At 41.3% G+C, this 28,000-nt stretch overlaps 1 protein-coding gene across 2 annotated transcripts; it reads right to left on the reverse strand.

The window, feature by feature from the left end:
• Positions 1 to 197: 197 nt before the first annotated feature.
• ankrd50l (ankyrin repeat domain 50-like) lies at positions 198 to 27,968 on the reverse strand. Of its 2 annotated transcripts, none has more exons than XM_055015415.1 (5): positions 27,808 to 27,968; positions 20,710 to 21,415; positions 6,744 to 6,961; positions 1,319 to 4,859; positions 198 to 995 (listed from the first exon to the last, which is right to left on the reverse strand). In XM_055015415.1, exons 2-4 carry the CDS (start codon positions 21,150 to 21,152, stop codon positions 1,330 to 1,332), a joined length of 4,191 nt encoding a protein of 1,396 aa, XP_054871390.1. In that variant the 5' UTR covers positions 21,153 to 21,415; positions 27,808 to 27,968; the 3' UTR covers positions 198 to 995; positions 1,319 to 1,329. The 2 variants fall into 2 exon arrangements, with proteins under 2 accessions (XP_054871390.1, XP_023134846.2); XM_023279078.3 differs by lacking the exon at positions 27,808 to 27,968 and adding an exon at positions 21,495 to 21,642.
• Between the last annotated feature and the right edge of the window lie 32 nt (positions 27,969 to 28,000).

The raw sequence follows: 28,000 nt of genomic DNA on the forward strand, positions 1-28,000 counted from the left end.
GAGGACAAATCGCTGTCAGATCTGTCTGCACAGCCCTCCTTTCTCTTCTTCAAAATAGTCTAAAAGTGTTTGGTTTTCCGCTCCCAGGTGGCCGCCATCAGCCCGCTGCCAGACTTTCATCTCTGCACGAAGCAACCACATCACAAGCCCTCTGTGACATTTAGCTGTAAAAAGGAAATAACCACACAAAGCAGAGGTAGAGGATGTTATAGCACCACTTTATATTTAATTAATGAATGTCATTAAATACTAATCCAATGAAAAATGATAAAGAAATCTCTTCAGGCCACATACGAGTACGGAATTAACAGCCCTCCCACATCCACCCTCGGTTCTAATGGCCTTATTCCCATTCTTCCTTCCTGCCTGCTCAGACACACTGCCAGGGAGCCAAGTTTGTTCAGTAAACTTGGCCGTCTTTTATAGTTTGTACTGTATCGTAAACCTGCACAGGGTCAGGCTTTGGTAGGTTTGCTTTCCTGCAGGCTGTTTTGGTTGTCAGCAGAGGACCGGCTATGGGGGCCAGTTTATAGCAAATGTCAAAGTCTTCCATAAAGATCAAGGCCATGAGCTGCTTAAACATGATTGTTCACTCCTTTACTATCAGAAAAATAAGACTTTCAAATCAAACACAGCCTTGTGTGCTTCTAAACTTAGTCCTATAGGTTCAAATAAATAAAAAAAAAACTGAACAAAATACCTTTATTCGTGTAACTGGTGCTGATCAGAACTAAGAGTACAATCTGGAAAAGAAGGTCCGAGCTGGAAATGAACACAGTAACGCTGCTCTGAACTCTGAACGCATCGACATGAACTCGTCTGTGAGAGCACACACAGCGGAAAGGCAGGAATGTAAGCTTTAATGTCATTCGGTTTGTTCTTCCTCTGCTTGTCTGAAGGCGCTAAAGAAAGAGATCTCTTCCTCTCTGGTCTGAACCCAGTAACTCACGCTGGAAACTGCCTTTTCCTCGAGCCGCAAGAAAGTCTAGCTCCACCTGAAAGCAGAAATAATCACAATTTAACTTGAATGTTCTGAATACAGGCCACCACAGACCACTAGTTTAGCTTTTATGCTTTTATAGAACACCTAATTAATCCAGCTTATCAATTAATTTGTCAATTTTTGTCCTTTAATGATAATGTATGGTTAGTCAAAATGGTATCTTTTCTCCACATTGAAATTTGAGCCTCTGTTTGAAAAATAAATATAAAACAACTGTAACAACTATAAACAACAACTATAAAATGACTGTTGATGAATTAATCATTTCAGCACTAAAATACAGTCAGAGAAAAAGCGGTAACTTGGGTGACTTACTTGCATCCTGGTCATAGGGGCGTCTCTCTCTTGTATAAGGCTGCACTGGTGGGACCCTCAAACTGCAGTTTGATGGCCTGTTTGAGATTAAGCTGCGGGTCTGTGGTTGTCATAGCGACCATAACATCCTCTGGCAAGGCACTACAAGGTGGGGCGGGGGAGAAGCTGTAGCAAACGGGGGACAAAATGTTCTTCTGAGGTACAGAATCCCAAACCTCCTGCTGAAGTGGGGTCTGTAGGCGGTATGGGTAACCCAGAGGAGGGCTCTCTCTGTTTTTAGCACCTAGAGGGCTGTCCTGCCCTGGCATTATCCCCAGAGAAGCCATCACTGAGTGCCATTTACCACCAGTGTAAGTAGTCCTGTCTGCTTTTATTAGGCTTTGCTTGTTCGTTTTGTCATGATATTCCAGTCCAGACAAGCCTTTCTGGGGCAGTTCGCAGTTGTGCACCATGGCAGTGACTGTGCAGACAGTAGGAGGAGGGCTGCCCTTGGGATGCCTCTGGCTGCTTCCATGGAGGCTCCCCGGTGGAGGGAGGGTGGAGGGACGGCTACGACTGCGAGGCAGTGAGTGCTGCTGGATCTGCTGGATGAAGCTGAGGCTGTCAGCAGGAACCGTCTGCACTGTGGCCAGTGAGTGGCAGGTGGAGGAAGTTTGGGAGCTCTGCATGGAATGGAATCGTTCTGCTGTGGAACCAGGAGAAGATACTGAAGAGGACGATGTAGCAGCTATTACTTCACCTCCATTACCCTCTGAGATGCCTGATGAGAGGCTCTTGTTGGGTCTTGAAGGAGATACAGTACTAGAGTTAGGCAGCAGACCCAGGTATGGCTTGGCTCCGTAGCTCTCCAAGAGCCGGACGATGGTAAAGTGTCCATGTTTCCCAGCCACTTTGACTGGACTACGGCCATATTTATCAATGTGATCAGGATTTGCCCCTCTTTCCAGAAGCATCCCGACAATGTTAACATGTCCAACTTGAGCAGCAATGCTCAGGGCAGTCGCCCCCTGGTGGCATGCAAGATGTATATTGACACCATTGGCTTCTAGGAGACGGCGTCCTACTTTAGCACTCCCTGTCCAAGCTACTGAGTGCATTGGAGGTCTCCCCTCTGCATCTTGTGCGTTTGGGTTTGCCCCATGGTTTAAAAGTAGGTCTACAATCTCCACACATCCCTGCCAAGAAGCCACATGAAGTGCTGTACGGCCCTCAGAGTCTCGGGACTCCAGGGGCACACCTCCTTTTTCAATGAGCAGAGTAGCCATATCCAGGCGACCCTCCAACACCAGGAGATACAGCAGAGGACGTCCCTCTGCGTCCCGGACATCGGTGTCAGCTCCACGCTTCATCAGCAGCTCTGCAACGTCAGCATGACCCTCCAGGAGGGCGGCGCTCAATGCAGAATGGCCATCGTACGCCCTGTGATCGATGGGAGAACGTCTGTCCAACAACAGCCTCACAGTGCTCCAATGACCCTCTTGGGCAGCCAGTATGAGAGGCGTCCGTCCTTCAATGTCCATCTCCCCAACACGAGCCATGCTGCCTCGTTCTGTCAAAGCAGCACAAACAGTCCGATGGCCTTCACAGGCGGCGGCGTGCAGCGGAGTCCAGCCCAGGTCGTCCTTATGGTTCTCGTCCAGGCCTCGGTCCAGCAAGGCTCGGACAACCTCTGTGCTGCCTCTCGCTGCTGCCAGGCACAGCGCCGTCCGGCCTTCACAATCAATGGCGTCCACAGCTGCTCCCCAGAACAGCAGCCGTGAAACTGTCCTCATGTGGCCCATAGCTGCCGCAGCCAGCAAGGGAGTAACGGCAGCTGCAGCAGGGACGTTTCCATCAGGTCCAGCTGTTTCATCAACATCAGCTCCAGCTTCTAGCAAAAGCTCAACTACGTCGTCGTGGCCCTCATAGGCTGCTAGAAGGAGTGGGGTCATTCCATCATCGTCTCTGTGGGCCGGATCTGCTCCTCGCTCCAGTAACAGACTCGCTACCTCACCAAAACCTTTAACTCCTGCTGCTACAGAGACGCAGAGGGCAGCGACGGACAGAGCAGTGCGTCCATCTCCATCAGATAAGTCAACCTGTGCACTGTGGTCCAGCAGTATCTCCACAGTTTCATGATGTCCCATGTAGGCGGCAGCAATAAGTGGGGTGCGGCCGTTGATATCAGCTTTGTCCACTTGCGCCCCGTAGTCCAGCAAAGTGAGGACGATTTCCTCGTGACCTCCCCATGCAGCCGCTCTGAGAGCTGTCCGGCCTGCGCTGTCGCATCCGTTGACATCTGCTCCAGCGTCCAGCAGCAGTCGGACAGCCTCACTGTGTCCTCCCCAAGCTGCAGAGCGGAGTGCCGTCCAGCCCTCGTGGTCGGCATGCTCCATCATGCGTACTGCAGTTTCAGGGTCCTGATTCTTGGCCCATTCCAGCAGCAGAGACAACACTTTGACATGACCCTGTCTGGAAGCTAACGTCAGCGGTGTCTGACCCTGCTGATCACTAATGAATGGATCAGACCCACGTGTCAGGAGGAGTTTGGCTACATTTGCAGAACCCTCATAGGCCGCACTAGCAAGCAAGGTCTGTCCATCTGTAGAACTAAGCTGGTTCACAGACACCCCGCTCTCCAGCAGCTTCCTTATAGACGCCTCCTTTTCAAAAGCCTGTTGTAAATCAGTCCCTTCTTCATCTACACAATCCAAACCAACACTCGGGTCTGCGTCTGAAAAACAGGCTGCAGTTACAAGCCCACTTTTCTTCAACAGATGAGGGACATCCTGACTGACCAGAGCAGGAAGCTGAGCTAAAGATGTGGTGAGGGCTCTACTGCAGCTGGGAGGAACATCAGGAACACCTGCCCACAGCATCCACAGTGCCAATAATGAGGGTTTATCTCTATGAAGACCTGAGCAAACTAAGTGTGCTGCTAGCTGGCAGGTGTCCTCTACATCCAGGTCTGGTCCCTGCAGGGTCAGCGCCATGGCGAGCATGCTGTGACCCTCTGTTCTGCTGCACAGGTACTTCTGAGTGCAGTATTTAACATCAGTCAGCCACTCTGTGAAGCTGGCATGAAACAGGAGTTTGGTGCCTCCGGGGCCATCGATCAGGAGAGCGGAGAGGGTTCGGAGTTTGTTCTGGAAGTCCTGGAGGCTGAGCGAGGTGTCCTGGGTCCAGACTGCAGTGAAAAGCTGCTCTGGTGTGACGGGTCGAGGGGCAGCCAGCAGGACGTTGAGCAGAGGCCTGACGTAGACAAAGAGCCCTCGGGGGAACAATCTCTGGCACAGCCACAGGTAGAGGCCGTTCAGAGTCCCGGGGATGTCCCGGATCTCCCGCAGACCCACCAGCGCCGCCGCAACACCGTCCAGAACACGTTCGAGGAAGAGAAAGCAGCCGCCGCTCTTGATGTGCAGCAGGTTGAGCATGTCGGCCGTGTCGGGGGTGAGCTGACGGCGAAGTGAAGCTTCTTCATCCAGCCGACAGAGGATGTACTGCTGCACGTCACGGACCGCTGCTGGCTTCCGCAGATCGTCCAGACAGAGTCTACGAAAACCTACAACACAGAACACAGATGGAATTTTCCACATTTGTTCTTAGAGTTTGGTCTCATCATGCAACCCTGTTTGTTCTTTGTTCTTTTTGATGCCACAAACCTACAGCAGGCTGTTCTTGTACGTTTTAGAGTGTTTATAGTGGAAAAGACCTTAATTAATTAAAGAACTCTGAGGAGACACAATGCACAGGTTCCACTTCTACATAACAACACTTCTATCCTTCATTTATGAATTGTTGTTAAATGAAGCTGGAACACTAAGAACCCTCCACCCGATACCAGTTTTTAACACCAGTTATGTTTTTTGCTATAGTTACATAAGAGCTTGGATGCTATTTCTTATTATACAAAAGTCAATATTGATTTACGTTCACCGATTTAAGTCTTAGCAGATAACTGAATATCTTACTCGGTTATTGTGGCTGCTACGATCACTTACAATGTTAAATCTGTCTTGATAGATCACAACAAATTCTCAAAATAAAAGAGACTAAAACAAAATGGGGACATCAAGATGAATGGGTGGCACAATATAATGAATAATTCAAAACATAAATACAAAAAAAACATGTTAACGTTTTCAGGTAGGGCTTTGGAAATATATTTCATCTTGTGAAAGGCTCCTTGCATGTGTGAAATATGGTCTCAGTACCAAAAATTATAATGCAGATCTCCTACAATGATGACCAAAATCATACAGTAGGGTTTGTGAAAAATTCATATTTGATATTGAAACATCTATTTCAAGATGCAGTGACCACATTAGCATTCGCGATAATGACCCTGATGACCTACCTGGATGAGGAGGATTTGCATTCTAATTTTTGGCACTGCGGTCATATTTAACTGATGCAATGCAAGAAGCCAAGACGGAACGAACTAGGAATCAACTGATATGGATGTTTAGGGCCGATATCGATGTCGATTAGTTTTAATCAAGAAAGGCTGATATTTGGAACTGATACACATTAAATGTAATATTTTAACAATGTGGTAGCAGGAATCTGTCACTGATGACTAGGCTTCTTCATTAATAACGGTGACTATAACTGAATATGTAAAATAGAAATAAAAGTGATTAAATTAGCACGATCTCCTCTGTTTATGTGACTGAGATTGATCAGTTTTTCTCCTCTGTCTGCTGTTCTTCTTTATTTCCTTCATATTTCACTGTTCTATCACATTTATTGCCCATTAAGGTCCAGATCTGAAAGCTTGATTAATTATTGATTTCCAGACTCTGTTTCAGATTCATCTGTGGCTGCCTTCTAACTTAGCCGCTAGCCGTTAGCATAGCCTTAGCCAATGTGAGAGAAGTTAACTTCCTGGTTTGTGGCAACAGCTTCGGTCTTAGTTATCCATATTACAGTTTCACAGTTATATTCCATATTGTCTCTTTGCAGGGGTGAAAAATGGTCTCAGCACCAAAAAATTAAAAGCAAGTCTTTCATAAACATGATAAGGTTTGTGCAAAAGTAAAATTAGATATGAAAATATCTATTTAAGATGCTGTGACCACATTATCACTGCTGACGACGACCCCGATCACCTACCTTTTAGTGGAAGACTTGCATTTTTATTTTTGGCCATATTCAATTGATGAAAGAAGCTTTTACCAAGATGGAATAAACACCTGAAAGATTCAAGGATCACCTGGATGGGATCACTACAAAGGCAAACCAGTGCATCATCATCTTCACAGCCAGAGGAGTCTTATTGTTTGTTCGCTGTTTGTCAATCAGTGGTTGTGACACAAACAGACAGGAAAACAGGATTTTACTGCCCAATCCTGGCGGCTCACAAGAGGATGTTTTCATTCATGTCTGGCCCCAGAACTTTAGAACATACTGATATTCTGCAGCACCCATTATGGTGAATATATACCTGAGAACATTTTGGAAACAGCCTTATTATGGCGGCGGATGGAGCAGACCAGCAGCAGCCAGCCGGGCAGCAGGTGCTGATTAGCTGCCAGCAGCTCTGCAATGGAGCCGCTCTTCCCTTCTCTGTCACCTGGTCCATGTTCTACATCCAGAGAGTCCACGACCAGCATCAGAGTCTGGGCCGGGGGAGGAAGGTCCAGCAGGGGTCCCAGCACTGCTCTGAGGAACAATCGCACACACAAAGGAGCACATTAAACACAAGACAGCCATGTGAAAACTGCAGGAACTGTGGGCGGATGAGGGAGTTTAAAGGAGCTCTAACTATGTGAGTGTTTTCTTATACGTTGACTGACAGGAGCAGGTCAGACCTTCTGCATATAGTCGTGATATTAAATGAAATAGTTTCAATCAATAATCCGGCAGCTGCTGCACAGTATTCTGCCATGACTTCAGGCTGTTTTACAACATGAAATGTTTCATCGAGCTTCTTTTGTTTTCCATTTCGCATATGTTACAAAGAACCCCTGCGTAACTCTGGGGCTTTTAGATCCGCAGTCTGGATGCAAAAATATAAAATCAACTCAGGGAGTTTCAGAAAAACTCAAATCAGTCATTGAACTTTTACACTTTAAGAGTCGTTACTGTCAAACTAACATCAGACCATAAAATGGAGCTTCTACCGGCAACAGTTGGTAAAATGAAGATGTTAGTATGCATTAAGCCTTTAACCCTGAAACAAGGCTGTAAACGGAGCACTAAAACAGCATCTTCTACCGTAATTAAACACCGGAACCCGTTGTAAAACAGTAAAACCATTCACGGTGCGGCTGCCCTTTAAAGAGCACCGTCAGCAGTCACACCCTGCTGGGATCTGAAGGTGAGTCAGGTTAGTGGAACTCCTGAAATGTTCTGCTCCACCCTGGACACACTCGCACACACAGGCCTGTACGTGCACACAATCAGTGCACACTCATGTATGCTCGTACGCAGGGGTTAAACTGGGATTTATGGGAAGAATTAGCTTTTGTCCAGTGAGTTTAGGGCTCATAGGCGACACTTTAGATTGTAGAAATGTGGACTTTTTCTTGAATTGAGAGTAAATTCAGAGAAAATCACATCAGCTGTGTTGTATGGATTGTCCCAAGTAACAAAACTAAGACTCTCACGTGTCAAATTACATCTCAGAATAGTCAGACACCTCTTAGATTCTCATTTATGCATTTTCTGCATCTTTTGTTAATTTAGATGAAACAACATATTAAATGATTTTAGAGAAACAATTTCTCCATCAGTGAAGCAAAGGACATCCCAAATAACCCTCGTGTCGTCCTGCGGGTCAAAATTGACCCATTTTAAAGTTTGAAAATGTGAAGAAAAAAAAATTCACAGTGAAACTTCTGATGTCCACATTTTCAACATTTTTGGGAAATTTTTGAATATTTTTTGGTGGAAAAAAAGAAATGTTAAAAATGTTTCTTAAGAACATTCACGATAAAAATCTACCAAAATCCAACGAATTTCTTATTGGAATTTTCTTCCTGAAGGCTTTGCAAATTTTCAGAAATTTGGGGAATTTTTTTTGCGGAATTTCTGATTGTTTTTCAGACAAGAAAACAATATTTTTTGGTGCCCGTAAATGAAGACAGCAGGAGGGTTATGTCCTCTGTACCGGACTTTTGTTTTTGTTCTATATCTTTGAACTCATTTGAGCTACCCCACTAAATCCTGTTGTGCTTAATAGAGGACATCCTGGTCTTTCCACTGATATCTCCAGTGACTGGATGGGATGAGGGGAACTTTGTTTTCATGCTGAGACAAAATGGAGACGGCAGCAAAACTCCCCAAAGTCAAAAATTGTTCAGTTATTGTTGTTTTACTGATGCTAATCACATATTTTCTTGTTTATGAACATGTCAGGAATTATAAATATTAACTCAGAGTTCAGTTAAATTTTTGTCAGGAAAAATAATCTCCCCTTTATGAACGTCAGCTGATATGGACATGATTTAATGGGGTTAGCTAATAGCTAACTAGAATGCTAGTTCTTTGTTTACATTCAAATTTCTGCCCCAAAACACATTTCTTTGTGGGCTAATAAACACACTGAATATAAAGTAATTAATGTAATACAATAAATAGTTGTTTATTACTATGTTTCATTCAACCTCCTAATTTTTTACACTGTTGTTTTTTAATTTAGTTTCTTAAAGTTTCATTAGAAAATGGATCAGAATTCTTGTCTCACTGATATACATTTTTATGGTAAAATCGTTCTGTTGTCTCTAAAATGAAAATATTTTTAGAAAATTCTAAATTGTGAGTTGTTGTTTTAGCTCCAAAAAGGCAGGAAATCACAAAAAAGTTAGATTGAAAGATGCTTTTTTCCCCTCGGTTCTCAGGAGGTTCAATGTAGTTTTAGCTATTTTGATGAATGCTTGCAATTGATTGATAAAGAAACATTTTCACTCCTGCCATACAAACAAAGTGCAGATCCTTTTACAGACTCAATATCTGCAGATAGACTCAGTACAATAAAGTGTTCTCATTATTCGGCCGACCGTCTGCTGCCTTTAGGCTGTAAACTGACAGCTCCCTGCAATAATCCACTTTATACAGCAGAAAAATGTTTGATTCTCCAGAGGAAAGGATATTTAAACTTCTCTGCTCAACAGCTCTGAACACGACTGCTTTGTTTCCAGTTATTTCACTGAACAAACTGCGCTCTGTTTGCTCTGCGGTAGAAAGTTTTCAGATTACTAAAACTGAGCACGATCACAACGACATGTCAGAAGAAAGTAAAGTCTGAAGACGGTGTGGATCGTGCTGCTGTGTGATGCTTCATCTGAGCCAAAGAACAGAAGCAAAGCTGTAAAGTAAAGCTGTGATACTGAAGGAGATCTGCTGGGATCCGACACAGTTTATCCTCTGCTTCTCTTCTCTTCAGCTTCTTTTATGACATTGGTTTCTTTACCCTGAAACTTAAACTTTTTCAATCTAACTTAGCTTTGAGCTTAGCTTAAAAATTTTCATATCTTCACTCCTTTACAGTGAAGAAACAGCCAAATTTTAACAGTAGTGTACGGTTTTCCCAAAATATGGTTTGAAACTGTAAAATCTGACGCTTTTTGGAGCCAAAAACAAGACAGCGTGAACTAAAAACACATAGAGTTAAACAAGACAGAAAACCAAACAAATGTGACACGCAACAATAAAAATGAGGCACAAAACGACACTAAGGAGACAAAACTGTCCCAGAGAGACATAAAACATAACTAAGACAAAAAAAATACAACTACAAGACACACAATGACACAAATAAGACAAAAAAACACAAATGAGATAAAAAACAACAGAAACGAAAAGAGAAACCTGTCACATATTGACAAGAGACCACATAATTGAGATATGAAAGAAAAATGAGACCCAACCAACTCAAATCATCACAAAACACACATTGGACACAACACAGCAAAACATGACATGAAACAACACAAACCAGAGACAAAACTATACCTATGGGACACAAAATGACATAAACGAGACACAAAGAACACAAAACATTAGACGCACAATGTCATGACACAAAATGTAAATATTTAGGTTAAGATGGTACAATATTACATATTATACAGATTATTTTTTTAAGTTAAAACCCTGAAATATTATATATATATATATATATTATATATATTTTTAGCCGAGTAACATCAGCTTGTTGCTCCATCCACCTCTTTGGTTTAAAAGTCTGCACGGCTGCTGGATGGATTGTTGTGAAACGTGAGCAGATGCTGCAGCAGCTCTGCTTTTAATTCTGTGCTTTAAAGGTGACAAACAGTAATTAACCTCCTGGACGGGTCACACAGAGTCCTTTATCCTGCAGCAAACACAGGGTGTGTGTCTGCATGTGTGTTATTAGTGATAATGTCTGTGTTTACCAATGACCACCACGTCCAGTTATCCTTTAAACCTGATTTTGAAAGAAGCCTTTATGGTTGAAAACTCAGCTGCAGATAAAAACAAAGCTCTGTTCAGCCTCGGATGTTAACTGTGTGTGTGTAAATGTGCTGTTTTACTCTTATTAATAGCAAACAGAGCAGCGTTTCCAGGGAGTGTGTTACTAGCAGGACAGAAGCTGCAGTTCCAGAACTGTTTGTGAAACACTGGGAGGAGGTCATCAGAGCTGTAAACAGAGCTGCTAGGCCAGAAGAACCAGCAGGATTCTGATGCAGAAGCCTAATGAGCAGCTGATAGAAGCAGGGTCACTATCTGAGGTTAACAGGAGATATCAGGATCTGTGTAGGGAGTGGGATGTTTCAACATCAGAGGAATTAGTCATCCGCACCGATTAGACTTTGGCAAATGATGCAACCAAGAAACATTTCATGTTGGAGACACGGTCATAAGATGGTTCATTAAAACAAGAACCATTTATCTGCGTCTCCACCCACCAGTCTACCCCAGTCACTGTCACTTAGAACGTACATTTAACCCTCGTGTCGTCCTGCCGGTCAAAATTGACCCGTTTTAAAGTTTGAAAATGTGGCAATATATATATATATTTTCACAGTGAAATTTCTGATGTCCACATTTTCAACATTTTTGGGAAATCTTTGGACATTTTTTGGTGGAAAAAAAGAAATGTTAAAAAGTTTCTTAAGAACATTCACATAAAAAGCAACCAAAATACAACGAAATTTACTGGATTTTGGTTGATTTTTTATGTGAATGTTCTTAAAGAAAATATTAGAAGTTTTACTGATAAATATGTAATCACTTTAGATATTTTTAGGATTTTTTTGGAAGATTTGTACTCATTTTTGAAACTATTTATAAGAATTGTCTTGCCAAATTTGGGGATTTAAAAAAAAAAAACCTTTAAGGGAAACTTTTAAGGAATTATTGGAATTTTCTTCCTGAAGGTTTTGCAAATTTTCAGAAATTTGGGAAGTTTTTGCTGAGTTTTTGGATTCTTTTCAGAAAAGGAAACAATATTTTTGGTGCCTGTAAATGAGGACAACAGGAGGGTTAAAGTGCTAAAATTAACATTACAAATTTACCTGGATTTACCTCCAGATATTAAAGTTAAAACCCTGCAGTAGTATAATTTATGCACATTTACTGAATTCAAATAACGACAAGTCCGTATAATATTTACACCATAAAAAATTACCTAATTGAAATATTTAAGTACAATAACATTACTGCAATATTATATAGTACAAACTTACAGAACTAATTGAAAAATTAGGGTTAAAATGCTGTAATATGATGATTTATACAAATTTACTTGAGTGATTTAAATATTGGGGTTCAGATGTGACAATATTTAATATTATAAATGTAATTTATTAATTTTAATATTTAAGACACTACAATAGTTTACAGATTGCTAATTTTTCTGACTCCTCTAAATATGAAGGTTATAATCCTACAATTATACAATTATATTACATACAGATTTACCCACGAATTTAATCATACAGATTAATATATTAAAGTAATGGAAAATAGAAACATTTGTAAATAATCATTTAAAAAAGTAAAACATTTAAATATTTAGGTTACAGTTCTATAATATTATATACCATACATAATTTCTTTTTCAAAAAGTTAAAACCCTGCAATATGATATTACATACACATTTGCCTTCACATTTGTAAATAATGTTTTTTTCTTAAAGTTAAAAATGTAAATATTTAGGTTAAGGTGGTACAATAGTACATATGATACAAAAATGCCAGACTATTTTTTTTAAAGTTTAAACTGCATTATCATATTTTACAGATTTATCTCACTAACTTAATTAATGAGGTTAAGACCTTTCAACATTATATAAAATGCTAATTTGTCTGAGTAATTTAAATATTAAGAGTAAGATTCTACAATATTATATACTAAATAAACGTATCTAACTAATTCTAATAAGATCTAACAATATTGTAGAGAGAAACATCCCCATGTTTTTGTAGAAGTGTTTTAACTGAGGTGGTCCACCTCAGTGAGATCCCCTGAATTGATCACAGTTAACAAAAAACTCTTTAGGGATGCAACTAAAGCTGATTCCACCACTAATTAACACTATTATTCTTTCAACTACTCCACGACAGAAAAAATGCTCCCATATCCCACAGAGACGTCTCCAAACTGATCATTTTGTGCAGCCAACTGTCAAAAAACAACTAAATATTAAATGCGAACGGCTTAAAAATGGTAATGAAGCAGCAAATGCTCCGATTTGAGAGGCTGGAAAGAGGATCTGGCTTCATGCTGAGAATCTAAATAGCTGTTTATCAAAGTTCTGCTGATTAGTTAAGGAGAAGGAATGGCGATTATTGCACGGCTTCACATCAGACTCGTGTCTGAAGACGTTTCCTTAATGCGAGTGAATCATCTCATTACCTTAACTACACAACAGCCCGACTTTTATCTGTGAACACGTCCTGCAGTTAAACGCAGATGAAACGCCGTCCAGGATGTAGGTTACAGCAGCTTTATCACGACGCCGTGTGCTTTAGTCATCTGATTAAAGCTACACTCCCTGGCCGGTCGCACGCAGAGGAGGAGGACCAGTAATCAGGCTTTTATTGTTGATTTCCGTTCGGTCCTGGATACAGATCTGTGACTGACCTCTGATACAGTGCTTTAATTGGACCCGCTGAGGGCGGCCAGCAGTAATTAGGAGGCTGAATCAAAGCCAAACTTAGAAAGCCAGAGATTAAATGTTTTCACCTGATTCTGACCTGATCACAGAGCAAACAGAGCTGTCGGTTCTCCACCTGTGCAGCTTTGTTCTGTGGAACAAAGTGCTCTAAAAACTCACACAAAACTGCTTTTTTCATAGTATATATGTGTGTCCTTGTCAGTGCACGTCGGCTTTTTTTCCTTCTTATTGCTGCCTTTAACTCTCCATTATATGTTCTAATATTCTGCCTCCTGCTGCTAGAACTTTAATGGAAAAGACAAAAGACCAAATCATGACAAGAAAGAACATTATATTACAGAGAGAAACCCAACAAATCCAATGATTTAGCCACTGAATGCTGTAAAAATAGTAAATGTAAAGTACAATCTGTACAGTAGCAAACATTGGATTGATTTCTGAGGTGAAGCGCTGAATAAAAATGACAGAATCTTCCAGTTTGTAAAGTTTTAGAGTCACCAATATAGCAGCATTCTCTTGATCTGATTAGTCAGAATTTTGAAGGTTTCCTACATTGATGTTTCTGAATGCAAACTCTTTGGTGTTTTTTCCTCAATGGGCTTTCAGGCAAAGTATTTCAGACTATTATACTTTCAAATTAAGTGCTTCGGCGCATAAAAAGACACACCAAGCATCTAAATTCACTCAGATTTGATTGAGATTTTTACCGCCACCTTAAAAACAGAGAACACTCAGACTGACCTCATTCCACCTGTCTAGAGCTGAGAACACAGTTCCTATGAGATCTGCTGTCTGGAAGCTCAGTGTTACAGACGGATACTTCAACATCTGCACACCCAGAGCTGACGGCATGCCTGGATTATAGTAGACCATACTGGAACAATGTGGTGATGGGGGAAGCTATCTTAATCTGGAAAACTTAATGTGTGTGTTGGACATTCCAAAATAGCAGCTTCAGAAGATCCAATGGTTCCCTTTGAGCAAACATTCGGCTACAGTGGGAAGAAAAAGCTCCCTGTAAAGAGTAAAAACCTCCGGCAGAACCAGGCTCAGGGAGGGCAGCTGTCTGCCTCGACCAGTTAGGGTGAGGGGTAAAAAGTTTGTGTAAGCACAATAAATATGAGTACAGGAGGTCCTCGGTTTACGACGTCATTGATCTACGGTGTTCCGTCATTAGATCAGAACTGGTTCCATGGAACTAGTTGATGAGCGGAGCGGATGAATACGTCGTCACACAGCACTATAAGATGGCTTTGTTTCCATTCTCTGGTTGTACACCACCTTGGATTGTGCTACATTCACTAACTTTTTGTCCTTCATTATGGCTCCCAGCGTAATCAGACTCTTCTGATGCTTGGAAGAAAAGGAAAGCCGTCTCCATGGAAGTGAAATTAGACAGAATAAAATGCTGGGAACAGGAAGAAACACCGACCAACATGGGTCAAGTTGTAAAAACAGGTCACCATATTGTAGTGACCCTCTGTGATGAATGAGTGAGACTTTATCTGGTTCTCTGCTGGTTTATTGAACCTTCATACAGGCTACTGTGGACCGTAGCCAACGCCAGAATAACTAGAAAAACCCCATAACTTAGCTCCAGAATTAGCCGCTGTTCCCAGCTCTGTCTACTGCTGACTCTCAGCCAATCAGAGGTGAGCTAACTAAACATGGCACGTTCACTGACATCAGGTAAATCTGGAACTGAACAATAAACATTGAAACCTCAACATCAACAACAATATCAGTCTGTTACAATATTCTGTTATCTTCCTGTAAAATGATTCATACATGCATGAAAGTCGTTGTTTTTCATGACTTTTATGAAGAACTGATCGATATTGTGATGCACGGAACGGCTTTGCTTACATTTTCGCCAGAGTTCCGACTTACCTCGATCCATAGGAACGGAACTCTGACCTAAGTCAAGGACCGCCTGTACATGTATCTTACAGTATGCCTATATGTAAATATTAAAGATATTTTGGCTACTGATGTCTGTGCCATGCTTGGTCGTCATTAACCCTCTGAAAATCTTAAAAAAAATTGCAGAACTTAAAACATTTATCATAGCCAGAAATTGTAAAAAACAGAACAAATCTTTGCTGGTCCTTGAACTACTCATCCACTGATGTCCTGTTTGATTGGGATACTGAACCAAATCTAAGCTTAAAATCAGAATAATTCATCAAAGCCACATTAGTCTCAATGTCACATTTAAAAATTCACCAAAAATAATTCATTTGCTCGAATCAGATTCTGTAAAGAACAACTAATTTTGCTCCTTGGTGCAACTGAACAATCATGACTGACTTCAACCAACAGGCACATGACAAACATTGAGGCTCTTTCCAGCTGAACTGCAGTCAGTGTTTACACAGAGCAGATAAGAGAGAAGCATGGAAGCAAACAGAAATGTAAATAGTAAAACATCTAAAGTATGTAGAGTCATCATTCTGCTTTCAAACATTCAAAGCACCTGGGGGCATATGTTGATTTCAGGTTTTCACAGTTTTTGTCAAATAAATAATCAAAGAATTTCATCTTTTTTTACACTCTATGGCATCACAACTTTGCTACGCTGCACAGAAAACATTTCTGAGCTCTTTCTGAGTCTAGATGTTTCTGCATAGAGGTGCAGGATTTTATACTGCATTGAAAATTAAACCCACAGAGAGTAGAAATGCTCGGGGCTTAGAGGGTTAAACAGTGAGAAAAATGGTGGTGGTTAGCACTGTCGCCTCACAGCTAGAAGATCCCCAGTTCATGTCCCGGCCTTCCTGGGATCTTTCTGCATGGAGTTTCCATGTTCTCCCTGTACATGTGTGGCTTTTCTCCAGGTTCTCCAGCTTCCTCCCACAGTCCAAAAACATGCTGAGATAAACTGGTGATTCTAAATTGTCCGTAGGTGTGAATGTGAGTGCAACTGTTTGTCTCTATGTGCATCCCTGTTACCTGTCCAGGTGTCCCCTGCCTTCACCCTAAGGCTGGCTTATGCTTTCCACATGAACGTGCAGAAATGAGACGCTTGGAAATCCGCTCCACAGAACGTGTAGCTTTATACTCCATGCGGTGTCTACTCCCAACCTGCAGAGGGCAGTGTATCGCAAACACACGTCTACCACGGTTACTAGACTAGAAGAGAAGAAGTTTGCCATCGTTTACACCACTTAAAACGTGGCATCTGGCAACCGTTTAAGTTTTAACTTCACGGCATGAATTGTTCATAACCGGGTTACCACGGTGATCTCTGTGTGATGAATCGTAGAAATGCCTGGATTTCTGAACTAGTTTTAGTTTTTGTCTCCATCTGCATTTGGAGGTGCACGATGTGGAAATTTTCCACTTGACAAGGGCCGTGTGAGGGGGCGTGGCTGCCAAAATCACATAAATTCGTCCACACCGAGCCACATGGACCTCGTGGATGCATCAATCATGAAACAAGCTTCAGTCAGCTACGATAGACTCCAACCCCTGTGACTCTAATGAGGATTAAGCATTGTATAGATGATGGATGGATGGATGGGTGATGCCGGAAGAAGTCCTGCAGCAGACTGAACGAATGAATAACTGAACATATTTAGAGTGTCATAAGCTTATGTATGGCCGGAGATGACTCTTGTGACCTGAAATCACTGATATGTTGGCTCCTCTGGGACTTCTGCAATAAGCTAATGTGAGGTGGCTCCTTCTACCTGCAGATAGAGTCGGAATTTCAGTCAGAAACATCTGGATTTGTCATAGTTTCTTGTCACTTGTTAAATGAATTTATCTTAAATCAAGTGGGATGAGACATTTTGACTAAAAGTAAGACAAACAGACTTGGTAAGATTTTGAGCTTCTGCAGTGTAGTGGCTGGTTTAAGGCTTGTTCCCCACATGTTCCCCACATGTTCCCCGTGTTCGGCCCTTCGCTGCCAACTCCAGCCCACGTTTCATCAGCTGGTTGACGGCTGTTCTCACATGGCGGAGTTTCGCCCACGGCCACTTTCTCTCAGAAGAGTTCCAAACACAAACAGCTGCTGGCTGCGGTCCAGTCTGAGGGGAATGTGGAATCCAGCTCAGTGCTTCACACCAGAAGACAGCAAACACAGCAGGAGAGTTAAAGGCTCAGGGTAAACACAGCGGCAGGGAGTTGAAACCTCCTGGAGAGCAGAGTGACCTCGCTGACTGGTGCTGAGACGGTCACCGGGGTAATGGAGGCATTTTTCACCTCTTTGTTCTATTTTTCCCCTCTCTGAAAGGATGTTGTGTCGTAAATAACACGGTAGCATTCATTCACACTGGAGGCCCATTGTGTCGGCGCTGAATGGGTCGCATTATGAGAGCAGAAATAAATATCAGAGCAGGAAGAATGGCCGCTGCCGTCTTCTTTCCTGCCACTGTCCCGGCTACTGTCGATGGTCACAATTTACATTTACAGGCTCCGAGTGTGTTTTTCTCTCCGCTGACAGTTTGAACACCTGCAGAAAATCGCCTCTACTTACAGAGAAATAGGTGCAGCGTTTCCCACAGCATGAGCACAAGCTGCTATTTCACATTTTTCTTTTCACAGCGAGGAGTTTTCTATTGTGTGTTGTTCAAATGTTCAGCTCCAACTATTAATTCAACATCACGGTTTGTCGACTTTCAGCAGCACTGAGCTGTGATTTCATGTCAGAATTACATCGTATACAGTAAGACTAAGCAAAGTTTGATTAAAAATGAACTAACACTTTTTTGTTTTAAGCATGATGCATGATGAGAAAGTCAACTTTGGATTGTCATTGTTCTATATACCGGCATCAATGGCTCTGTCATGTATTTGAATTAAGGGAAAAGCAAAATGATGTTTTTGGGCATGGAGTATGTAAATAGAATTGTGTTTTCTGCTATGTATTTGCTAGAGTTACGCATTATATTGAGTGGGACGGATTAAAATTAAATACATATGAACTTTTGTTGCAGAATTTATGGTTTTAAATTGCAATCTCTTTATGTATTGTGTTTAATGAGGTCCATTCAGAACCAGTTTTTGGGAAAAATGAACCGAGAAGTCCTGTTTTTTTGTTGATCCAGCAAATTAAACACCTTACAAACTAACACATTTCATCACATTGATGCAAAGATGATAACAAATTAAATCAATCTACCGAATAGCAAATTAATCAGTCACCAATCAAGCAAAAATGACAGATTTTTACCAGTTCCACCTTCTCAAATGTGAATATTTCCTACTTTTCTCTTTCTTATATCAACTGGTAAATGGATTTTTCTATATTTTAGACTGTCAATTGCAAATAAAACAAACAAATTGAGTTGTATAGAGTTAAAATTTGTGCATCATCAAAGCAAATATCTGAACATATGTGTTGTTTGGAGCCTGAGTTGCAGCTACAGATCTAACCTAACGGCATTAAGATCATCAAGCTTACAAAACATCATTAATCAAAGCTTTTCTGCTTTACAACAGCCAGATTATCAGCGCTGCCTTTATAATCCCCATAAACCAGGTGTTCAACTGTGTGGTCACGACCGTTTACTCAACAGAACAAAGTTGCTGAGCTGGTTTCCAGCAGCTTGTTTTCTCCTGATGTTAGAACCTGATAAACACTTTTCCCACAGACACGTGTTTGGATGAACAGCTGCTCCTGTTTCCACCAACGGCAGCATTTACACAGAAAGATCGCACACATGAAGTCTGCTGAGCCACACACACACACACACACACACACACACACACACACACACACACTCCAACATGCACACACACGCTGAGCAGCTGGATGCTACAGTTCCTTTCGGCAACTTTCTCCTCCTGTTTCGTTTGGCAGGAAACTGATGGGAAATTTACTCCAGAAAATGTTGCTGTCTGCAGATCAACCGTGATTCAGAAAAACAGGAATGGCAAAAAAAAAAAAAGTGACACAAACTAGCAATAGACCGATTACCATGGCTGATATTTGGTATTTTATTGACCAATTATTGCTAATGAAATACTTCTCCTCCTCTGTCTGTCTGGAGTCACTCTGTGGTCTCAGAAATGTCTCTGAACCAGAAACACAAACCAGGAAGTTAGCTTCTCTCACAGTGGCTAAGGCTATGCTAACGGCTAACGGCTAAGTTAGCAGGCAGCTACAGATGAACCCGAAACAGAGTCTGGAAAGCAATAATAACTCTATCAAGGAACGGCGGAGTTACGTGACAGTCAGCGTACGTTTGTCCTTCCGTCTGTCTGTCTGTCTCTTAGCAACATTACTCTAAAACGGACTAACAGTTTTGGATGAAATTTTCAGGGAAGTTCAGAAATGACACAAGGACCACCTGATTAGATTTTGGCAGTGATGCGGCTTATAGTCTGGATCCATGGATTTGTTAAAGATTTCTGTATCATTGCCAGATAGCGGCATGTCACTGTAACCATGACAACAAGTGAATGCTACGTCAGCTGCCTGCTGATGATCACATGATTGTGATTCAACTACAAATCCACCGCTGAGGACTTATCAGGACTTATCCATCAGAAATGATACAAGGAACAACTGATTAAATTGTGGGGGTGTTTCTGAGTCCCATCAATTCCTGCCGCCCGCTACATTTTTAGGTCACGTGATTCAGTATCCGTACATAACGTACACATGCAGAACACACACCTGTGCTCAGTGCAGGTCATTTAGTTTGTGGGTACATCTATATTAAATGGACACATTCTATGGTGCCGTAATTTCTGGAACGAAGTTTTTCAAGGTTTCAGCGGTTCGAAATGATATGACTGAGCAGCCTTGGAGGAGGACTGAGCAGCCTTGGAGGAGGACTGCGCTCTCTGAGGGTTTTCTTGTTAATAATGGTTTAACAGTGAAATATTCCGAAAACAGAGAAGAACAGCAACTGCAGGAGACAAGCTGATCAATCTCAGTTGAGTGTCCTAACACTTAAACACTCATATTTCTATTCTACATATTCAGTTATAGTCACCATTATTAATGAAGAAGCCGAGTTATGAATGGCAGGTTCTCTACTGTTAAAACATTACATTTAATGTATGCATGTTCCAGATCTAGGTCAGCAGCCTTTCCTGATTGTCAATAATCAGTATCAGTATCAGCCCTGAGAAAACCCAAATCAGTCGATCCCTGCTAGTTATCAGAGACAGGTTCTCTGCTGTTGAAATATTACATTTAATGCAGATCGACCTGAAAAAACCAACATATCAGTGGATCTCTACTAGTTATTAATGAAGGTTCTCTGCTATCACATGCTGTTAAAACATTACATTTAATGCAGATCGGTCTGAAAAAAAACAACATATCAGCCAATCCTTATTACAAACCTCTTGAAGGTGTTATCAGGGTCTCGTTGACAGCTCAGGGGCTCCAGAGCCGAGGCCACAGAGGGGGAGTTGAGGATGTCTTGATACCCAGGAGAGAGCACCGGTGAGGCCCTCAGCTGCTCCACCAGCCCCAGGACGAACCTCCACAGCACCAGGCTCCTCTGGTCCTCCCTCTGGCAGAAGTGGGAGGCCAGGCAGCGCTGCGCCAACCCGACCGCCCGGCCTACCTTGGAGGTGGGCCACACCACCTCGGTGCACAGGGCGGTCTTCCCGGCTCCAGGACCCCCGGTCACCAGCAGCCCCGGCGCCTGGCCCGGCAGGGACCGAGCGTCCAGGCAGCGCCGCAGCTTCTCCAGGGCCCATTCCCGGCAGTAGAACCTCCGACCCTGGAGCAAGCTGGAGCTGCTGCCGAATCTACTCATCTGATCCTGGGGGTCTGACATCCAGGAGACGACTCTCACCTCCCATACTCCTCCAGGTGGGTTCACTTCTTTTGGTTTGCTCTGGGCTCCGTCGTCTATTTCCTCAACCTGTCAGTTCCTGAAAGTGTTGCATTGGGGAATTATTACAGCTGCTATCCTCCTCCTGTGTTTCTGGACGTGTGGGGAAGGAAAAGAAGAAGTCAGGTGGAGGTCTTCATTTGTCTTCCTGATCTCCTTGGGTTTGAAGCTCCATGGTTACCAGCAGGCTTCTTCTTCTCCGGAGGCTGGAATCAGAGAGAGAGAGAGAAGGAATGAGAATCTGACAGAATGTTTCCTCAGTGATTCAACCACACCGTGTCTCACCCGTCCTCCGGATTCCCGTCTTCCCTCCTCTTTCACTTTCTGTCATACTTCGACCCACAAACTGCAGCATTAAATTCCCTTTTCCTTTCTCACACTAGCAGCTCCTTCCCTTCACGCCTCTCTTTCTCTCACTGGCTCTCAGTCTGACATGCTCTCCGGTTTTTCTTGTTTTTTTTTTCTTTTTTTTCTTTCCTTGTCTCCACCCACCGCCGGTGTTTGTCGGCATGTCGAGACATGAACCGGAGAGCAGGAGGCGTACTGGAAATGCTGAGAGACTCCAGCTGACAGGTGGGAGTGTTTACCTGAGGTCAGGGTTCAGTTGCAGGGCAGCAAGGAGCTCATTTATTCATGCAGACTGCTTCAGCTCGTCAAGTTTAGTCATTAGAACAGTCTTTTAGCGTTCTGAGGCGCTGCTGTCAACAAAACATGACCTTTAATTTTACTGACCTACTTTGAATCATTTATCAAACAAAGATTCTGTCTGAGTTCTCAGCTGATTTTCTTTATTTATATCATTGTAGATGTGATATTTATAGGCTTTTGACTTTTTGTTGGACTAAAAAAAACTATTTATGTGAGAATTTCTCCTTTTTGTATCAAAATGTAGTTAATACGTTTAATTTTTCGACTGTCTGTTGTAATAAAAAAGCAAATTTATAATAGTAATAGTTCTCTATTTTCTACATTTTGTAAAAATTAAATAACAATTAGGTGTTTGATCAATAAAGAAAATAATCTTTAGCTGTAATCACAGTTAAGATGAGTTTAGTTTTTTTGCATTTCTATTTGTTTTACTCCACCATCGTGATTCCACTAGCAAAGTTTTTAAGTTATTTAAACTATATTTTATTTTCTGAGGCGTGCTACCAACAAACCGTGATTTTAATTTTACTGCATTCTGAATAATTAAACAAAGATTCTGTCTGAGTTCTCAGCTGATTTTCTTTATTTATATCAATATAAATGTGATATTTTTAGGCTTTTTACACTTTGTTGGAATAAAAAAATATTTATGAGAATTTCTGTTTTTTTTTATATCAATATGTAGCTGATAGGTTTAATTTTTTTGATTGTTGTAATAAAAAGCAGTTTTTAGTAGTAGTAGTAATAGCTCTCTATTTTGTGTTTTATGCTTTTACAACAACCAAGTGTTTAATCAATAAAGAAAATAATCATTATCTGCAATCACAGTTAAGATGGGTTCAGCTTCTTTGCTTTTCTGTTTGTTTTTGTCCACCATCGTGATTCCACTGGTAAAGTTTTAAAGTCATTTAAACTATATTTTAGTCTTCTCAGGTGCTGCTGTCAACAAACCATGACCTTAATTTTATTTTGAGATTATTTTTTTGGCTTTATTCACAATAATCTGACACTTTTTAATAACGGTATGTAGTTAATATATTGGAGTTTCCAACTGTTGGAATGTGAAAATTTTCCTATTTTTCTGCATTTTTTTTAGTTTAAGCAACTATCAAGTGTTGAATCAATTAAAAAATTATATTTGGCTGCAATAATAGTTAAGACAAGTGAAGCTTTTGTGCTTTTCTTTTTCTTTTTGCCCACCAGTGTGATTTTAAAATGATGAAAATCCAATGTTATTTCTTTGCATCAACTGGATATAAAGATGATTATTTTTACTTTTTCCTTAATATGTCAATGAATATATATGATGATTTTTGCAATTTTCACACAATTTTCTGTCTTATTACTCTTAGAAAAGTATCATCAACTTGAAATACGTTTAAAAAATGTAGCTGAACCATGAATCAGAGGGAAACTGATGCTGATCTGATTTCAGGAACTTTCCCCAGACAATACGAACCTTTTGGAGGAACTCAGTTGCCTGACCTGTTGCACTAGTGTTTGCTGCTGTGTTTTAAAAGAAAATGTAGATTTAAACATGTTCTTAGCTTAAAGTTCATGATCGACAACAACCAGGATTGTGCAGCTGGAGAGATTTTGATGTATCAACCACCAAGTCTAGGTTTTGCTATGCAGTTTTGCAACGGATTTTGACAGAACTTGAAGCTGTGGTGCTTCTGAGACACCAGCAGGTCTTCAGTCTTCTCTTATTTAATTACAGTATACTGGAGGAACTTTTGCTCCTGAGAAAGTTCTTGGGAACTTCACCTTCCTTGCAACTTTTGGTAGAAAAGCGTCTTTAAACTCCAGGAAGGCGCTGCCACTATTAGCAAATACTTTGCAAATTGCTTTGAAAAAATTACAGTAATTATGCAATTTTTGGTTTTAACAAGCCGTCACAACACCATCCACATGTTTTCCCACTGTATAATCAGCTGGGAGGAATTTCCACCAAGCGTCTGCTTTTTTATGCACAACGGGTGCCTTTTAAAACCAAGAACTGGGGGTAGAAACAAAGAGGTTTGGCGGCCTTTGCTCCCTTTCTGTTTCCATTTTGGTGCCGAATCCAGCAGAGTCATGAGGTCAGGTAGCAGTTTTACAGTCGCCATGTCAGCTCTCAGCAAAAACAATGACAGCAATGGACAGAAATAAGATGGTTGCTGCTTTGTTGTGTTGTTGATGGTGATATTTGAGAGGAGAAGACAGCGACTTGAAAAGAACATCAGGAGGGAAGATGCTGTTATGTTGTTCAAGTTTAACCAATTAGCATTTAGCCACATCTAGCCGTTGTGAGGAATTTCTACCATGTATCCACATTTCATGCACAACAGATGCCTTTCTAAACTAAGAGGCCTTTTCTGCTTTTCTGTTTCCATTGTGGATGAAGGATCCAACAGACTCATGAGCTGAAGCCACAGGTTCAACCATGATATCAGTTCTAAATGTACAAAAACATCAACAACAATGGATGGAACTGAGATGGTTGGTGCATTTCTGTTTGTTTTTTATTGTCTATATGGCAAATTTTGACCTTGTTGATGGTGACGTTTGAGACAGCCAGAGACTTGAGGACTTGAGGCTCCTTGAAGAGGACATCAGGAGGGAAGATGCTGTTATGTTGTAAAAGTTTAACCAGTTAGCATTTAGCCACATGTAGCAGTGTCTCAGGGCCTCCTGCAGAGTTTTATACCCCATAAATATGACTGAAAGAAGTCCAATGGGGGCAGTTCCTATGACTAGAAGTTGCACAATCAGCTCACTAGTTCCTGCAGTGGAAAACAGTTTAATGTGCATTTTTTTAGTCAGTGTTATGCCAAATGTATTTCATTCAGTCAGTTATTTAGTGTGCACCCAACTAACCATAACATATGTAAAGAATAATGTGTCAGAGGACATGTTGGACTACACATGAAGCCCTCGTTTATAACTGAGAAGACCGAACAACCACCTAAACATAGCTGAGTTACTGACAGTTTTGTACTTTAAGAGCATTTTAGTGACAAAAACAGTGTATTATATAATGGAAAGGGAAAAGCTGCACTAGTTGGTTCGACTTGCGATAAAAAACCTTCGAAGAATCCAGACAAAGAATGTCAGAGGCTTCTGTGACAGCGTTAACATGGTGATGACAGAGCACACTGCTCCTCATTTCAAGTCACTGACTAATCAAACATCAGCTCCATGAAAGCTGAATCTGACAGATTCTAACAGTGATTTAACACTCGACAGAACCGAGCAGAAAAACCCTCACTGCTGAGCAGATCAGCCTCAGTGTGACAGCCTGCTGACAGCGTTAATCAGAAAGCCAAGAAAGTAAAGAACTACCAGCCAACGTTGTCACCTGAGGAGCATCACAAACCAAGAACGGCGTCCTACACATGGATGACACATGTATGTTGTGTATGTATGCCAGTGTTCAAGCAGCCAAATACTGAAAATCCACTCAGAAAATGACGGGATGTGTTGTTTTAGGAGGACACTGCTGATGACAGTAATGAGCAGAGCTGGCACCGAGCTGTGAAGTTGTCTACATTCTTGTCGTTGCTTGTGGTATCTACAAAGCCCTCCAAACCTGGCGTAGAGCCTGTACAGATGCTGGGGCAGAAACCAAAGCCTTCGCCGACATGCTGTCAATGCAGGAGTCAAATCAAGTCAGATCTCTGCCCCACCTTAACCTGGAATCCATAGCAGATGCTGCACACTGGATCTGACAGCAAAAAACAACCTGTTCAGATGACTAAGAGCTGATTTATACCACTTATCATTTACGTCCAAGAAGGAACTATTTTCCAATACAATGATGTGTTGCTTGATGAAATGAGCTTTACTTTAAATCTGCTGATAAATATCAAGAAAAAGTACATACACCCTTCCATCTGTAATTGAGAAATGGCTTTGAAAAGTGTTTTTGATGACTATTATGTTGTCACAGCAAGGATGAGTTTTGACCTTTTGAATGTAAAATGTCCTTATTTCATCTTATTAGACATTCGTGCGCAATTTTGTAAAGAATTTGTGGGTGAATTCTTAAGTTAGTTCAGTGAAGACAAACAGAACTTAATCAGCACCAATTCTCACTTTAGGTGGACGATTGTGCACATTTTGTGGAAATTCCCCTCTCAAGGCATTTCTGAGATATCTGATACACGAGTTGTGTTTCAGCCAAATAGCTAGAGGCAACTGCCATGTCTGAAAAAATTAACCCTCGTGTTGTCCTGCAGGTCACAATTGACCCGTTTTAAAGTTTGAAAATGTGGAAAAAATTTTTAAAAATTCACAGTGAAACTTCTGATGTCCACATTTTCAACATTTTTGGGAAATTTTTGAAAATTTTTTGGTTGGAATAAAAGAAATGTTAAAAATGTTTAACGACATTCACAAAAAAATCAACATAAAGAGATTTTTATGTGAATGTTCTTAAAGAAAATATTAGAAGTTTTACTGATATATATGTAATCACTTTAGATATTTTTAGGATTTTTTTGGAAGATTTTTACTCATTTTTTGAAAATATTTACAAGAATTTTCTTGCCAAATTTGGGGGATTTTTTTCAAATAAAACTTTTACGGAATTATTGGAATTTTCTTCCTGAAGGTTTTGCAAATTTTCAGAAATTTGGGGAATTTTTTTGCTGAATTTTTGGATTTTTTTTCTAACAATGAAACAACATTTTTTTGGTGCCCGTAAATGAGGACAACAGGAGGACTGCAGTTCCTCAAATGGCCACTTGAGGCAGGCACAAAGAGTGAGTCAATCCCCATAGACCTCCATCTTAAAATGCCCAACTTTACAGCACAAATAAACACATTTACAGCCCAGGAGAAGACTGGTTTTGGTCTCTATAGATAATTTCAACATGACTACTTATGGAGTGAATTTTAATAGAAGTCGATAGAAGTTCAGACTTTCTGTTTCCATTGTAGTGAGGAGAGGTGACAGTTTTGCAGCAGTTTCAAGTGCGGCATTAATTCGGAGCGTGCAAAACCAGCAACAACGATGGATGCTTGGTCCATTTCTGTTGGTTCACCTTTATGGCATATTTAGACATTACTGGTGGTGATGTTTGAGAGGAAAAGACAGACTTGAAGAGGACATCAGAGGGAAGATGTGGCACTTATTGTTGTTATGTTGTCCAAGGTATTAGTTTAAGTTTTTGCTGGTACAAAAAAAAAAAACAGTTTTGGTGTCTAGAGGTTTGGGGAGGGAATTATAATAGAAGTCAACTGTCTAAATTATATGAGGGTTTAAATGTCAGCATAATTAAAGAGAAAAATGCCATTTTAGGAGGAACTCCAGACTTATTTGGTATTTTAAAAAAATATTTTCATTTCATTTTTGATTTGGTCTCAGGACAAGAACATTTACACAACAACTGCATGTTTTAGGATTTTCTCCATGGATTATTTGATGTAAAATATCCTCCAGTTCTGGAATGAGCCGCATCTTTATTTTTAGCCTTATTGTACTTTTATAGTTCTCGTCCTGCTTTTCTCCATCTCACTGCTGTAACGCGTACATTTCCCCAATGAGGGATCAATAAAGTTGATTTAATCTTATTTATCTATTCAGAAACTCTCGGACTACCCGGTGTTTTTCTTCCTGTCTCACCTTTCTACCTCCACGCATTCATGGTTTCCACCGTCCACACCTCCACTCTGCTTCTTCTCACCACTTCCAACCTCCTGCAGCCTTTGTTCAGGTGAACATCTCAGCCAATCAGCTGCTCGTCTTCGGTCACATTAGCGGGATCCACAGGTGATCCTCTGCAGGCTGCAGCTCCAACAGCCACAACCACACAATCATCTCCGTGATTAACGTGACAAACGGACTCGAGTCCACGCCGTCGGAAATAAACGAGCACAAACCGCTGCACGAACACTGCTCCTCAAGTGCAAATAAAACAGAAACACGCAACATGTGAGTTAGAAATGCACCAAAGCTCGACCGTACCTGGAAGAAAAGCTCGTCTCTCTCCGTCTCTGCTCTGATCGATTCCTTTTACCGACAACCCTCCGTTTTCATCACGTGGAGCCGCTCCCACAATCCCTCATCATCACAGTCCTTCATCATCACAGTCCTTCATCATCATCACATTTAAGGTGAACTCCTGTCTGCTGCTCGTCCTCTACATCCACCAGACTGC

The sequence above is a fragment of the Amphiprion ocellaris genome, chromosome 11, assembly GCF_022539595.1.
Source record: "Amphiprion ocellaris isolate individual 3 ecotype Okinawa chromosome 11, ASM2253959v1, whole genome shotgun sequence".
Classification (NCBI taxonomy): domain Eukaryota; kingdom Metazoa; phylum Chordata; class Actinopteri; family Pomacentridae; genus Amphiprion; species Amphiprion ocellaris.

Coding starts and splice junctions, on each gene's coding strand:
- ankrd50l (XM_055015415.1), bottom strand. CDS start 21,152: ATGTCAGACCCCCAGGATCAGATGAGTAGATTCGGCAGCAGCTCCAGC. Junction 6,962..20,709: donor CCTGATAACACCTTCAAGAG/GTTTGTAATAAG, acceptor ATTGTTCCTCAG/AGCAGTGCTGGGACCCCTGC. Junction 4,860..6,743: donor TGTTTCCAAAATGTTCTCAG/GTATATATTCAC, acceptor TCTGTGTTGTAG/GTTTTCGTAGACTCTGTCTG.